We start from the raw sequence: 15,543 nt of genomic DNA, 5'->3' as shown, positions 1-15,543 counted from the left end.
TATAATACAATTATCAATGGTTCTCATTAGATACTTTAATCAGCCACTCCTCATTCACCAAAATGAGATGCTACTACAATGACCCGTGCTGATAAGGGAGACTTATAATGTGATGCATTATCATGTGTCCTTCCTAGACACGTGATGGAAGACGGCATGAATTATAATTTGATAGAGAATGAGAAAGTCACTGAGAGTTGCAGAAAACCTGAAAAGATTTAGGGCAGAGCACAAAGACTCTAAGACAACGCTCTCAAGCAGAACTTTCTGCTATGAGGGAAATGTTTACAAACTGTATTGTGGCCACACGTGGCTACTGAGCATGTAAAATAAGGTCAGTAGGGGCGCCCGGGTGGCTCAGTCGGTTCAGCGTCCGACTTTGGCTCAGGTCATGATCTCACGGTTTGCAAGTTCGAGCCCCGCGTCAGGCTCTGTGCTGACAGCTCAGAGCCTGGAGCCTGCTTCGGATTCTGTGTCTCCCTCTCTCGCTGCCCCTCCCCCACTCATGCTCTGTCTCTCTCTGTCTCAGAAATAACATTAAAAAAGATTTTTTTTAATAAATAAAATAAGGTCAGCATAACTGAGGAACTGAAGTTTTAACTTCATTTTACTGAATTTAAATAGCCAAACATGGCTAGCGGCTACCTTATTGGAGAGTACCGGCTCTAAGGACTTGCGCGATCAGAGAGCCAAAAACTGTTTCTAAGAAATTAATCTATGAAAGGGGGGAAGGTGGTCAAAAGCACAAACTTCCAGTTATTAAATAAATAAGCCATGGGGATGTGCTGTACAGCATAGTGACTATAGTTAACAATACCGTACTGTATATTTGAAAGTTGCTAAGAGAGTAAATCTTAAAAGTCATAAGAGAAAAAAATTCCGTAACTGCGTAAGGGGACAGGGGTAGCCAGACTTACTCCGATAATCGTTTTGCAATGTATACTGACTCATGTTGTACCCATGAAACTAATATGTTTTATATCAATTCAGAACATATTTGCATGCTGTTGAAAACCTTGAGTTTATTAAGAATGAAAGACGGTAGTTTAAGCTAAAGATCTCATCCCTATTTACAGGCAAAAGTTACTTCCATTCAATCTTTCAAATGACTTTTCCCCCCAAGAGTGGTATACTGATGCAAACCCAACTTAATTATATCTGGGTATTAAAGATAAAAACAATCAGAATCAAAAGGTCTTTAATAGCTGCACAATGATTTCTTAATGCTGAAAAGGCAAAGTGAAAAAATCAAATCTGTGTATCATCAGTGGCAATAAGGACATGTCAGTTTCAACCTACCAACACCAACGGGGATTTCTCATTTTCAACTACGTTAAAGCCACTAAACACTATGGCACTATGTATTAAAAGATCGCTTTTATATGTTATCAAAATTTTAAAAAACATAAGAGCTATATAAAAATAGATAACCTATAACCTTCTACTTAAAGAAACTTTGAAAGTTTCTGATAATGTATGGCCTCCAGGCTTCTATCCTGTTGATGTTATTATATACATCCTCTTTGGGCTTCAGCTTCCTCATCTGTAAAAAAGGAACAATTACTATCCATCCAACAGATGATTGTGAGGGTATTAAGCTCACACAAGTGCTTAGAAGAGTGTCTCACACATGGTAAATATTATCTAAGTGTATACTAATGTTATTCATAAATTTTGATATACACTGATTCTTTATACTTATCTCTAAAAATGGAATAATACAGGTAAAATATCAGCAAAAATTCTGTGTATATAATAGAATTCAAAAAGATTCTAGGTTTATGCTTCTCCCAGTAGGACACGAAGATATTTCCTGTGTCTTTGCTAGCACTAAAGATTTATCATTAACTTTTCTGATTTCATTGGTAAAAGGAGCATTTCACTATTGTTTTGTAAGTATCACATATTATTCAGTAACTGTCTGTCTACTTGACTGCATCTCTGGTCAAACTCCAAGCACCTGGACGACAGGACTGTATCTTTTTCATTATTACATCATCCATATGTAATCCATAGCTTATGGTAGGTGCTCAATGCATATTCATTAAATGCATAGATCTCTCAACAACTAAATGAGATTGAGTACATTTATTGGACACTTACATTTCTTCTTTATGAAGTATATTGTTTTCTTTGCCTGTCTGTCGCATTATAAAAGTAAAAATAAGGCATCGTGGCAGACCCACACATGTAAGATGCAAATACTCTCTCATTAGTTCCTCTAAACAAGCTGGATTAGGGCTGAGTACCTTCTTCAAGAAGCAGATGTGGGCTATACACTGCCTGTGCTGGTATATTTATGAGAATATCCTTTTCTTGACTTCATATGCAAACTCCACTCTGGCTAGGGCAGAATTGTAGGTCATTATCCTTTGTACTAAAAATGCCTTTGGCATATAAGGATTCAGAACAAAAATCTGGGGACGGCCTGATTCTATTATTTGTGTAGGAGTCCAGTCTTATCAGCCAACATGCTAATAATTATAACCTAACCTTTCCATGACATCAGAAGGCAGGGTATGTAAAATACAGGGTGAGGGATAGCAAGATGAATGAAATAAGCAAGCTTGCCCAGATAGCCAACCTAGAATTCTGGGGTCTCGCTGTGTGATCCAAATCTACCCAGGTGCTGGCCATGATTTGGTGCCACCTGATGGTAGCAACCTGATCAAACTAAGTACCGATGAAGGACGATCCTGAGTTCCACGGTTGGCCAGGTCAGCAACAGCAACTCAAGGAAACTTCTCATCTGTTTGTGCCTTTTCCACCGGCCTTTTTAAGGAGCCTAGGCTGAAAGAAATACTGGGGACCCAATCATCTCCATCTCTTTGTTAAGAAGATAAAGTTGCTCAGCCCTCCCCTACATCAACGCCCTTCCAATCTGACAGAAGACAAAACTCATGGGCAGAGGACAAGAACCAATCATCAGTCCCATTATGTCTGAATTCTACAATCTGCCTCTGACAAAAGCAATCATGGATCTGCTTTTTGTCACTGTAGTTTGTATTTATCATACTGTATATACTCCTTTTGTATCTGGCTCGCTTCCCTTAACGTACTGATTCTGAGACATATCCATATGCTGTTATACTGCATGTAACGGCATGACATTCCTTTTTCTTGCTAAATAGTACTCCACTGTATGGACATACCGTATTTTATTTTTCCTTTCGTCGATCAGTAGACATCTGGATTGTTCCAGTTTGGGTGTTACAAATAAAGCTACTATAAGCATGTGTATCTAACACAGCTCTTGTTATGGATATATCTTCACTTCTCTTGGGTAAATAATTAAAAGTGGAATGGCTAGGCCATATTAAAGATGTTTAGCTCTGAAGTAAATGCCAACTAGCAGTATTATATCATGGGAGATTGGAAGGTTGTTGATTTGATAATATTCAGGAATGTGATAAGTTTCAAATTAGTCTTTACGTACAGTGTGAGATAAGAATTAATGTTCATTTTTTTTTCTCTCATGAATATCCAGTTATCCCAGTACTGTGTTTTGAAGAGATTTTCCTCCTTGAACTGCTTTGGCATTCTGTTGAAAGTCAATTGGCCACATATATATGTGTGTCTATTTCTGTACTCTCTTCTGTTCCACTTATCCGTATCTATTTTTGTATGTATCCTGAAACATCTTTAAATCCATTAATTAGTTCTAATAGTTGTTTTGTAAATTACTGAGGATTTTCTACGTAAACAGTGATGTCATCTACAGGTAGAAATCATTGTAAATTACTGAGGATTTTTCTATGTAAACCGTTCTGTCATCTACAAGTAGAAATCATTTGGGGCGCCTGGGTGGCTCAGTCGGTTGGGCGTCCGACTTCGGCTCAGGTCACGATCTCGCGGTCTGTGAGTTCGAGCCCCGCATCGGGCTCTGGGCTGATGGCTCGGAGCCTGGAGCCTGCTTCTGATTCGTGTCTCCCTCTCTCTCTGCCCCTCTCCCATTCGTGCTCTGTCTCTCTCGGTCTCAAAAATAAATAAACGTTAAAAAAAAAAATTAAAAAAAAAAAAAAGAAATCATTTTACTTTTTCCTTTCAGATCTTTAGACCTTTAAGATTTTTGTTTTCTTGCCTTATTTCAATAGCTAGGACATCCCATACAGTGTTGAACAGAAGTGATAAAAACTATCCTCGACCTGTTCGTACCTTAAGGAAAAAGCATTCAATATCTACCATTAATTATGACGTTAGCTGTAGGTTTCTCATACATGCCTGTATCAGATTGAGGAAGTCCCCTTCACCCCTAGCTTCCTGAGAGTTTTTATCATGAATGGATGTTGAAATTTTGTCATACGTTAATAATGGGGGAATTTTCAGGTTATCTTACTTGTCATGTCACCAGAGATTTGATCAATTTCTTCAAAAGTATATTCTTCCAGGGCACCTGGGTGGCTCAGTCGGTTAAGCGACTGACTTCGGCTCAGGTCATGATCTTGCAGTTTGTGAGTTCAAGCCCCACGTCGGGCTCTGTGCTGGAGCCCGTTTCGGATTCTGTGCCTCCCTCGCTCTCTGCCCCTTCCCCACTCACTCTCTGTCTCTCAAAAATGAATAAACGTTAAAAAAATTTTAATTCATTTACAAAAGTATATTCTTTATTTCCTATCTGAGCACTGTATGTTCTTCCCTCCAACACTGAAGAATCTTTTTGTAGATTCCACATTTGTTTCTTTCTTCTCTTTAGTCATCCCTGTATAGAGGTCTATTCCATACGGTTGTTTTCCTGCAAACACATGTGCACGACCTCTTCGTTATACTATTCACTATTCATCTGATTATTCTAAGAACTGTCCTCTTTGATCCCAAGCTAGTGCACAATCCATAGTTAGTTTTCTAGTGTTATGCAGACTTCAGTTCTTATGGATATGCCAGCTGGACAAGAATCTCTTAATTTTTCTTCCTGATCATCTTATTAAATGAAGAACAATTTCTGGTGCTCATTTCTGATTAAACTAAAGTGGTCAGTAATTGCTCCCCTGCCAGCCACAACAAATACAAAACTACAAACCCAAGTCTGTACTGTTCTTGGGCCCTATTCCCAGTACTTCCTATTCCCAAGTGCCTTAGACCACAACTCCCAGCAGAGTAGTGGGCAGCCTCTCTCTTAAATCAGCAGCAGTCTCGGAAATATCTCTTCCCACCTCCTTTCACTCATCTCAGGGCTTCTCCTAGCCTTGTGTGTAGAAAATTCCTGTTGGTGGTTATCAGAGCTTAACAAAAGTCCTAATTTCCAATGCCAAAAGAAAAAAACTGTATACATCTCTTTAGTTTTATATATTGATCAAAGAGAGAATAAAAAATATGAATCAGATCATAGTAGTTTTTAGCCAGGATACCATGAAAATCCTATGATTACATTCTAATAGTACATGAGAATTCAAAATTAAATGAATTTAATCAGGCAAATTAATTTTTTGAGTGAATTCTAAGTTAACAAGGTAGGTAGATTCTAGCTTTGCTTTTGTAAATTAATCCTTAAGCAATAATTCTATATTAATTTTCAGAAGGCAAATTTGAACACATCTGACCAGCCTGTTTTTAACAGTGGCAAAATGTCAGATGACAAAACATGGAATACAAAAAGACAATGATATATTCTCCTGATAGGTTCTGATCGTGATTAAGGCTTGCACAGAACTGGGCAAGACTGAATTATTTATGGTCCACAATGATCCAGAGTCAGCCTAGCCTAAGAAGATCTATCAGAAAGAAGCTAGTTCTGAAATCAAAATTAGAGAAAGGATTACTCTGTTACATTGTTAAGCTTCTAACACAACACTTAAATCCTCTGATTCAGCAAGGTGGACAGGACAGAGGACCTGAATCTGTATGACATTCTGAAGTCATCCAAAAGCCTTAAATACTGGCCCCATTTTTTTGTTGTTGTTAAGAACTATACAAATGGCAACAACCTGATTGTCCTTGCTTGTGAAACAAAGAACCAGGTGAAAACAGTACAACTTCTACTAAAAAATAAGAGGTCTCAATGTTTTTTCTATCAATTTAGGATCCTTTAAAAAAAAAAAAAAAAAAAAAAAACTATTTCCCGTGATGGTTCTGAGATAAAACTTCCTTTAATATCATACCTTAACATGAGATCAGTTTTTATGGGTGAAGAGGAGACTATCAGCCCTAGGCATCTCCTTCCTGAACCTCACACAACCAAAAGGCAAGAAAAGACAGTGGAAATGCCAAAGTATACAGGAAACAAAGACTTCCACTGAGTAAGCCCATCTGAGAGGACCCAATAATATGTCGCTCGCCCAAAGGAATGCTACTGCAATAGTCCAAGCGTGGTTTATATTGGGACATTTTCCCTTCTCGGATCTAGGTATCTGGATGCTAACTAAAGCCAGTGAAGGTGAGAAAGAAAGAAATTAACATGAAGTAAATGCTAAGCAACTTCACTTTAATCTAATCTCTTTTAATCCAGACACATCAGGAGGTACTTGTTGTTGCAATCATTTTTAAAACTCACATAAATTTTAGCCCTTCAACAAGCATGCTTTCATGGAACACACAGGCACAACATATGCATGTCTGACTATCCGGAAATAAGAATATGACACAAGGAATTGAAATGATACTCACCCAATGCCCTGAGCTATGTTCTCTAATTGCCGACACATACAAGATCGAACTTCATACTCCACATCTTGACAGAGTGATTTTACCAGAGGAAGTATCTCTCTTTTAATGCTTAGAAGGCAAAGAAAGGAACGTGCAAGTGGGTATTTTAGACTAAAATTTTCAAACAGTTATCATCAAAATCTTAGCTTACCCTAATAACAAATATATTTTAATACAAAGCTTTATAGTCTAGAGTGGATTTTCACATGTCATTAAACTTTGGAGGTTATCTCCTGTTACTTGCAAATCATATACATGATTGGATCTTTGTAAAATAATGGCTAATTTTGGATTCACAATTAAACATCTTAGCTAAGATAAAAGGTTACACAGGCAAGTGGAATATCTAGCAACTATCTACCAAAATACTCTTCAACTTTATATTTTATTCTGTGCCATAATTAATATAACATTCCATTCTTTCCACTTGGTTATTTATCATCTGGGCAGAGAGGAGCATATACACTATAAACATTCCCCATAAAGCCTCAAAATAAGATAAATTATCCAAAATAATGAATTTATAACAATAATGGAAGAAATCAGAAAGTCTTATCTTTATGTACGGTCAGTTTTTGACGTCTATAGAATAATACCATTTTATGCTCAAAACTACACTCAGTGTGTGACAGAGAAGGCTAAGATGAGAAATATAAAAAGTTAACCGTGTTGATTTGAAGAGCCATGAGATCAGAAGAAATGCATCTGAATAGTAGACTAAGTAGACTATAAGAATTCTACAGAGTTAAAACAGCTAAACTTGTATGTAGTATGGAATAACATAATGTAAGTCTAATATAATAGTAAATCACACGACCATCATACATTTTAAATCGAATTTAATTGAATAAAGTAGACAAAAAAATTATATACAAATACTCACGTATGGGCATCAAATTTGTTGGTCATTTTTCCTAAAATTTTACAACTAACTAAACGAGACTGGACAGTTTGGGAAAGTTGTGCCTTGGAAACAAGTGGGTTCAAAATCTAAAGAGAAAATATTTAGAGAACAAATTCACAAAGTTTTATATATTCTTGCCACTAATGTCAGCTATTTTCCTCAAGGAATATTTTAAGATCCTAAGTGTTTTTAAGAAACCTGAGTTATAATTTGAGGTGTCTTATAACCTGAATCACCTTGTTGACCTTCTGCGTTATTAAAGGGAAGATGATGATAAATTACATAATTAAAAAACAACCAGGCCGGTGGGGCGGGGGGAGGGGTGGGCGGGGAGGGGTGCCTGGGTGGCTTAGTCAGTCAAGCGTCGGACCTCCGCTCAGGTCATGATCTCATGGTTTGTGGGTTGGAACCCTGTACCGGGCTCTGTACTGACAGCTCAGAGCCTGGAGCCTGCTTCAGATTCTGTTGTCTCCCTCTCTCTCTGCCCCTCATCCGCTCATGCTCTGTCTCTCTCTTTCAAAAATAAATAAAAACGTTAAAATAAAAATTAAAAAAAAAAACAACAACAAGCAGGTACACAAAACCTGAATTAAACCTTATGATGAATTCTGTAATGATCTGTGTACACATAAAGTGTAATTACTGAAATGCACATCTTCAAAAGAAAAATAAGCAAATTACCAGACAGCCTGAAATTTTTGTTCCCTACAGATTAATTTTTATATTTACCCTAAAGGGATACAAAACATTATAGCTTCAAATAGATTCTATTAAGTAATTCTGACATCTGCAATAACCCAAGTGTGATATTGTATTGTGTACACGCCGGGCACCCAAAAACTCAACAGCATGACACATTATAAAGAACTATGAAGATCAGATCCTGATTCTGGCCTCTGCTCTTAATCTGTCCAAGTAATCTTGCTGTTTCTTATTTCTCATCCCAAGATTTCTCATCTACTTAAAATGGAAATTAAACTGTCACCCTAAGGTCCCTCCAAGTTCTGAAACTCTATGACTCTAATAAAAAGGTCAACTGGTTTTTTTCCTCTCCACAAAGAAGCCAGAAATGCTGAATGCATAATGATACATATAATTTAAAACTCAAAGACCTGAAACAAAATAAACTGCAAGCTTAAAATCGTAAACATCACATAAAATAATATATGGCATTCGGGAGTAAAAACTGCATTCTACTACATAGCACCCTTCAAAAAATAGAAGCAACAAATGTCAACATGACGTTCAACATTTAAATATCTGTTAATCACCGAGATGTTTGGCACTAAGTATACAAACATCCTCATAATGGGGTAAATCTTCCCATTTTCGAGCTAGTGTTTTGGCACTGAGATAGGACCGCAAATTGTACGAGGGCAAAGGAAGGACGAAAATGCTTCATGAAATACACAGAGGACATTTCCTCAACGGAGAGCTACTTTTTTCAACCAGGACATATTTGAAAAGAATCTACGGACGATGTTCAAAGAGTGAAAAATCATTTCATTACAGAATAAATTTCCTTTCTAACTTTCTTATTCTCCCATTTTAATTTACTAGAACTTTTAGATGAGAGCATATTAAATAATGTTAAAAATTAAAAAGCAAACAAACTAGTAACAATATTTGCAGCAAACATAACAAAGGATTGGAAACCTTGAAAAATAGTACATATAAATAGTGATCAAATGATATGACCAGACAATTCCAAAAGAATAGAACTGATATAAACATATGGGAAAATATTTAACAGCGTAATAATAAAAAAAAAAAAATTAAAATTAAAATATAATCCCATTTTTTGGCTCATCAAATTACACTGGAATGCTATTGGTGAGAACAGTCCAGACACAGGCATTTTCACATATTGCAGTAAGAGCCTTAAGAATCTGAATGCCCTCTGACCCAGTAATTCCACTTTTTTGGAAGCTACAGTTAAGAAAATTATCTGAGGGGCGCCTGGGTGGCTCAGTCGGCTAAGTGTCCTACTTCGGCTCAGGTCACGATCTCACAGCTCGTGAATTTGAGCCCTGCGTTGGGCTCTGTGCTGACAGCTCGGAACCTGGGGCCTGCTTTGGATTCTGTGCCCCCCTCTCTGTCCCTCCCCTGCTCGTGCTCTCTCTCTCAAAAATAAACACAAAAAAAAATTTTTTTAAAGACAATTATCTGAAAAACAGAAAAAGCTCTACAGAGATGTTTACTAATGCCTCATTGTATTAATAAAATACTGAAAACAGGTTTAAATGTTTAACAAGTAAAATATTTTGTAGCTACTACCAAATGAGTTTAACACACATAGGAAAATAATCCTAAGTGAAAAACAATCACATATAAATTCAACATGATTATGAATATGGCAAACAAAAAACATATACAGGGAAAAAATCTGAAATGATTTTTCAGATTTTGGCTAAGTACAGAACCACGATTTTTCTTCCTATTATTTTCTGTGCTGCTCATACTTTCTATAATGAACATGTGTTGCTTTCAGAGTGGGAAATGACCTTATTCTTTTTTTTAAATACCACTTTTCAGTAAAAACAAAAACAAAACCCCTGGAGTGACTTACTTAATAGCACTTACCAAAATATGTGTGTGTGTGTGTGTGTGTGTGTGTGTGTGTGTGTGTGTGTGTGTGTTGCATTACCTCATGTTTTAGGGTTTCTTTGGGCAATACTTCTATTACAGAGAGAAGAGTTTCCAACCATGCATTGCTGACACCTGATTGACACAAGGAAAAAGAAAAAAAAAAAGTCTCACAAATTAGTTTTAACTCAGCCATCAAGTGACAGCACTATTTCATAAAACGGGGTATAATTATTTTTATTGCTATTTTAAGAAGTTCCTCTATTTTCTTTTTTGCTTTAGCCAACATCTAGAGAACATTTATATCTTTAAAAATAATATGGGGGAGGGAATACCCTTCAGCCAAAATGTGTCATTTTTGCTGTACAATAATAACACAAACATAAATATTGTAAAATTCAAAAATTCTAAGAGGTAACTACAGATCGTAAGATAAATTAATGCGTCTTCAGCTTTCTAGGATCCTAAACTTTGCGGGGTTTGTAAGGAAACAGCCATGGCTATTTTTAGTCATACTCATGGTCAAATCTTGGGCAGGATAGCCTCATTCACTTATGCTCATCAGGCTAATGAGATCCCAAAGGCCTTACGGCCACCTCCAGGAAACAGTAAGCACAGAACTAACAAGCCAGGCTGCTGACCTGCATCCCTGTGCTCCAGATGTAGCAGAATGACTTGGAGGAAGGAGTGGGCATATGTATGAATTGACACTGATTCTTCCTGTAGAATGGTCCGGAACGACACCGCAGCCGTTAACTGCATTTCCACTCCCGCCACATGCAGGACTTCCTGTGTAATCAGAAAGAGTTTGCTATTACACAGAGGCGAGATCAGAAACTCTAATTTGTAAAAATCCAAGGTCATGGAAACCAAACACAGTCAGAGTCCACAAAATAACTATATATGACCTTTAAAGATATGCACTTCCTCTTATTACTTTAAGAAAACTATTATTAATCTGCTCCTTACTGTTTAACTCATTAGACCACCAAAAAGCTTAAATGTTGTAGGCACTCACAAAATCACATTCCATTGTTTTTTTTAAATGAAAATTACAAATATATATAAACCTTTTAATAATGGATTAGGGATTTTTGATAGATTTCAATTTCTATTTTTGCATTGCATTGTACAGTTCACCATCATACCTAGAATAGGAATGTCAAAGGTCAAAGGTTTTCATTCCCTGTATTTCTATTTCAAAAAATAAACATTAAACATTCTACTATAAAAAAGGAATACACTTAAGATTGTGTAAATGTGTCTTCCCCTTTAGATAACTGACAAGAATATAAATTACCATGAAGTAAACTGTTTTTAAAAGAAGGAATTTTTTAAATAGAAGAATGTTTCTAAAAATTAATTATATCCATAGCCACTCCTTAAAAAAAAATTGTAACGTATGTTCAAAGTTAAAGACTACATGAGATACTAATTTTCAACATATCAAAAGGTAAAAAACAAAAACAAAAACAAACTTTCATTTAAACCTCATCAAAGATACTACCTCTACTTCTCTAGAAGAGAGAGAGAGAGAGAGAGAGCTCGTGTGTGTGTGTGTGTGTGTGTGTGTGTGTGTGTTAGCTAAAAGCATTACTTTGTTGCTTGATCAGTTATGTCAATTATGGGAATTTCCCTTAAATGCCTACTTTATAACTAACATAGTAAAGTTCGTACAATAACGTGGAACAGATATGAACAACGAGGTTTCCTATCTGTGACCTTAAGAAAATTGATCTTTCCGTATTATTTCCTAATCTAGAAAATGTGAATTCTAGTACCATCTTCCCAGAGATTTAAATCATTTAAACAGAGCTTGCACGACTTACCAACTTGTGCACACTGGGCATTTAAGTAATGACCACTGGCCATCCACGGGGCTCCTCTACACGAGGCCACCTAATAGGAATCTCATCTTGTCCACATCTGAACTGATCTCTCCCCCAAACCTGTTCCTCCTCCCATCTTTACCTCCACAAACAGTGAATGACAACTCCTCCCTTCCGGTCGCCGGCCCCAAAACTCTGGGGCCGGCCCTTGGCCCCTCTCAGCCTCTCACTCACCACAGATGGCCAACCAATCCTGACACAGAGTCTGACCACTTTCCACCATCACCTCCAGCCTGAGTTACCCCAGGAACCTGCTAACTAGTCCCCGATGCCATCATGGCACCTCTACCGTCTAGTGTCTACACAATAACCTGAGAGATTCTTATAAAACACAAGTCCGATCACGTCACTTAGCAGCTCAAACTCCCCAGTGGCTTCCATCCCACTCACAGCAAAAGTCAGTCCTTTCAGTGACTTCCCAGATCTGTTCCCACTGCCCACTTTTCCCAGACTTCCACATGACTGGCTCCCTGATCTCTCTCGAGCCTCTATTCAAGTATCACCTTTCCAAGGAGCTCCTCCCTGAAGACCTGATTTCATACTGAGAGCCACTCCCCCGCTCAAGCTCTCATCACCTCCTTTATATTACAGGTCTATTATCTCCACTGTCCAACACGCTCCTATGCTTGTGGTCCGTCTCCCACACCTGAATACAAGCTGCCGGACTGCAAGAGTTTGTGGCCGTTGCGCTCACCGCTGCACCCCACCTCCTAGCACACAGCAGGCATTCAGGAAGCGACCGCCAGATGACTGAGTATCCCTTACCCTTTCACCTAAAGTTTCTGCTCTTGGCGCTCTGTCCTTTCACACACATTTTCCACATCTCCTAAAGGATGACTTCAAGAGATGCTGAGGTGAGTCCTAAAGATTAGGGATTGGCAGAATTAGACACAAGGCAAAGCAAAACCAGATCACTAGAAATGCATTCTCAACCCTCCATCGTGTCCATAAGGGGACGTTCCTGCCATCTTCTCCCCCAGCATCTGTGCAACCAGGATGCAGACCAAATACCCGGCCTTCTCGATTCACGTGGGGGGACCACGGCCAGTAATCGTTCTGGGAGATAACATGTCATCCTACAGCAGAAGAAACCGACTCAGAGTCGTCAAGTATCCTGCTGAGGGCCAGCAAGCTAGCGATTGGCACCTGTAAGACTTAACCCTTCCTTGTCTGCCTGATGCCAAAGCTAAGTACTCAACTCTTCCTTATGGACTCTGCACTTCCATTCATCATTCCATTCATCGGCTCCAATCAATCCCGAACCTTCACGTGGTAGTGTGGGAAATCTGGCAGCGGCTTCACTGTGGCAAACGTTTAAGCGGTATGGTTAATTCCCAGAAAACCTACAGCACGTTCAAACTTTTGTATCACACACACAAATGTCATTTTACAAGTTTCCGCGGCCAATAGTCAATTATATATCTTAAGAGTTCTTGGCTAAAAGAATAAGAGAGGGAATGATAAGGCGTAAAGCAAAAACATCGACTGGTCTCTGAAATCAGCCCTCCCATATCCCCTCGTTTTACTGTTTCCAAAACAAACACGTGTTCCACACTAACTATTTTGGATTTGGAAAACACTCTTACAAGATTTGACGTGGCCGGTATACATCACTTACAGGTTTCAGAACGCACGGCTTTTATTTAGCAACAGAAACTACTTTGCAAGGAAATATCAACATATATCGTGAGGGCCACCGTGTTCATTCCGGTTCACATGAGTCTGCTGTTTTAAGTTCCAAGAGATGTCATCCTGCCCCCTCTTAAAGTCATTAGAGTCTTGGGTTTTGTACGCATGCAAACTTTATGCAAAAGAAGAACACGGGAAGCTCTCCAACTTCGTATCTTCTTACTGTATTACTTAGTCTTGACTCCCGCAGCAACATTTGCCCCAACTATTTTGCATTTAATTTTCGAAAACTCCTCAAGTCTTATCAGGATTTGGGTGTTTCTCTTGTTGTGCTGACTTCAACATCTGGGACTGTCCACTGTTAAGAAACCAGCACAGACTAAGAGATTTTATCACTGCTAAAAATCAACGGACTCCTAAGCATATTTTTCTGAAACATAATACAATAAGCATTTGATACTTACCAGTAAGTGTTCTCCTCCACAGAGTCACACCCTCTGGACAAACATAGTGAGATCCATACTCTCTGGGTAAATAAGTGTGCATCCTCATGGACCTTGGAAGACACTGAAAAGTAAATTCCTCTATTGCTTAAGTGCATGCCTTACTGGCAGTTACGTTCCTCTTATATACTACTGTATGGCTGGCATTCCAACTTGAATTCCTCAAAAATGAAATGAGACATTTTATAAACGAGTTAATGGTACATTTCCAAGTTTAAAAAACTATTCCCGCTTAAGGAAGGAAAATGTACTAGACACTTCTCTGCTCAAGTTAGCATGAACTTTAGTCCTCTCTTTGGTTAGCATCAACGGTACGAGAAAGCGTTTTGTACGACATGTTACGGTCCTGGCCTAGAGGGAAACTGCTCTGTCTCCAATAAGCCCACATGGTATACCTCAAAAGATATTGCTCTTTATTATATACAACCCAGAGAAGCATTACACAAATCACTGGCTTATTCCAAAAGAACAGAATATTTTGGATTCACACATTTGGAAACTAAACTTACTGAATTAAACTGGTAAACATATTTACCACAAATGGCGCTGGCTAAAGGTAAAGGAGAACTAAAATTACAAATATCTTTGTAGATTTTTAGAGAGACTATCACTGATCATTTTGAAGTTAAATAATAGGGATTTAAATATTAAAACATTGAAGACCTAGGACACATAAAATATCTGGGGTTCCGAGGGTCACAACCGTGAGAATTTTCAGTGACTGACAGTAACGGTAAGCAGCTCTTTTCACTATAAAAATGGTGACGTTTATAAGACTTTAAAGCTGAATTAAGTGTGAATAACTGAAACATACCAACTCAGATACCTTTAACAACTTACTATACCTCATTTGTTTCCCCTATCGCTGACCGCCAGGCTCTACACTAAAATAAAGGGCGAGGAGAACTAGTTGGGAATCCTGAAAGTCAAAATCCGAGAGGGAAAGGGGGAAAATAAAGTGGAGACAGGAACAGGAACAAAAGGGATGTCTTTTATCCTTCTTTAAATCTGTGTTTCAGTGATTAGCAAGGTTCATGAGGAGGTACACATAACGATATCCCAAAGATCTCTTTCCATAAAGGAAATACCAATGGTAACTATCATACCACTACTGTAGATGTGCAATGAAGTGTCCTTCCATGCAAAATCATGACAACACCGGGGCGCCTGGGTGGCTCAGTCGGTTAAGCGGCCGACTTCGGCTCAGGTCATGATCTCGCGGTCCGTGAGTTCGAGCCCCGCCTCGGGCTCTGTGCTGACAGCTCAGAGCCTGGAGCCTGTTTCAGATTCTGTGTCTCCCTCTCTCTGACCCTCCCCCGTTCATGCTCTGTCTCTGTCTCAAAAATTAATAAACGTTAAAAAAAATTTTTTAAAAGAACAAAACAAAATCATGACA

The 15,543-nt window shown here is 38.3% G+C and overlaps 1 protein-coding gene across 7 annotated transcripts in view; it reads right to left on the bottom strand.

The window, feature by feature from the left end:
- The window catches only part of PPP4R4 (protein phosphatase 4 regulatory subunit 4), a 108,308-nt gene that overhangs the window by 42,912 nt on the left and 49,853 nt on the right, over nucleotides 1-15,543 (bottom strand). For 6 of the 7 annotated variants that reach the window (XR_009606553.3, XM_060620653.3, XM_060620652.3 and 3 more), the window contains 4 exons: nucleotides 10,768-10,915; nucleotides 10,188-10,261; nucleotides 7,520-7,626; nucleotides 6,598-6,705 (listed from right to left, as the gene is read on the bottom strand). Coding sequence is in view for 6 of the 7 variants with exons in the window: in XM_060620653.3 (XP_060476636.1) it covers nucleotides 6,598-6,705; nucleotides 7,520-7,626; nucleotides 10,188-10,261; nucleotides 10,768-10,915 (437 nt within the window). In the remaining variant the exon portion in view is untranslated. Of the gene's footprint in view, nucleotides 1-6,597; nucleotides 6,706-7,519; nucleotides 7,627-10,187; nucleotides 10,262-10,767; nucleotides 10,916-14,108; nucleotides 14,212-15,543 lie in introns of all 7 variants that reach the window. The other variant, XM_060620656.3, reaches the window with a different exon arrangement.

The sequence above is a fragment of the Panthera onca genome, chromosome B3, assembly GCF_046562875.1.
Source record: "Panthera onca isolate mPanOnc1 chromosome B3, mPanOnc1 haplotype 2, whole genome shotgun sequence".
In the NCBI taxonomy this organism is placed as follows: Eukaryota; Metazoa; Chordata; class Mammalia; order Carnivora; family Felidae; genus Panthera; species Panthera onca.
Note: the sequence above shows the minus strand (reverse complement) of the source record. Positions and strands in the feature narration are given on the sequence as shown.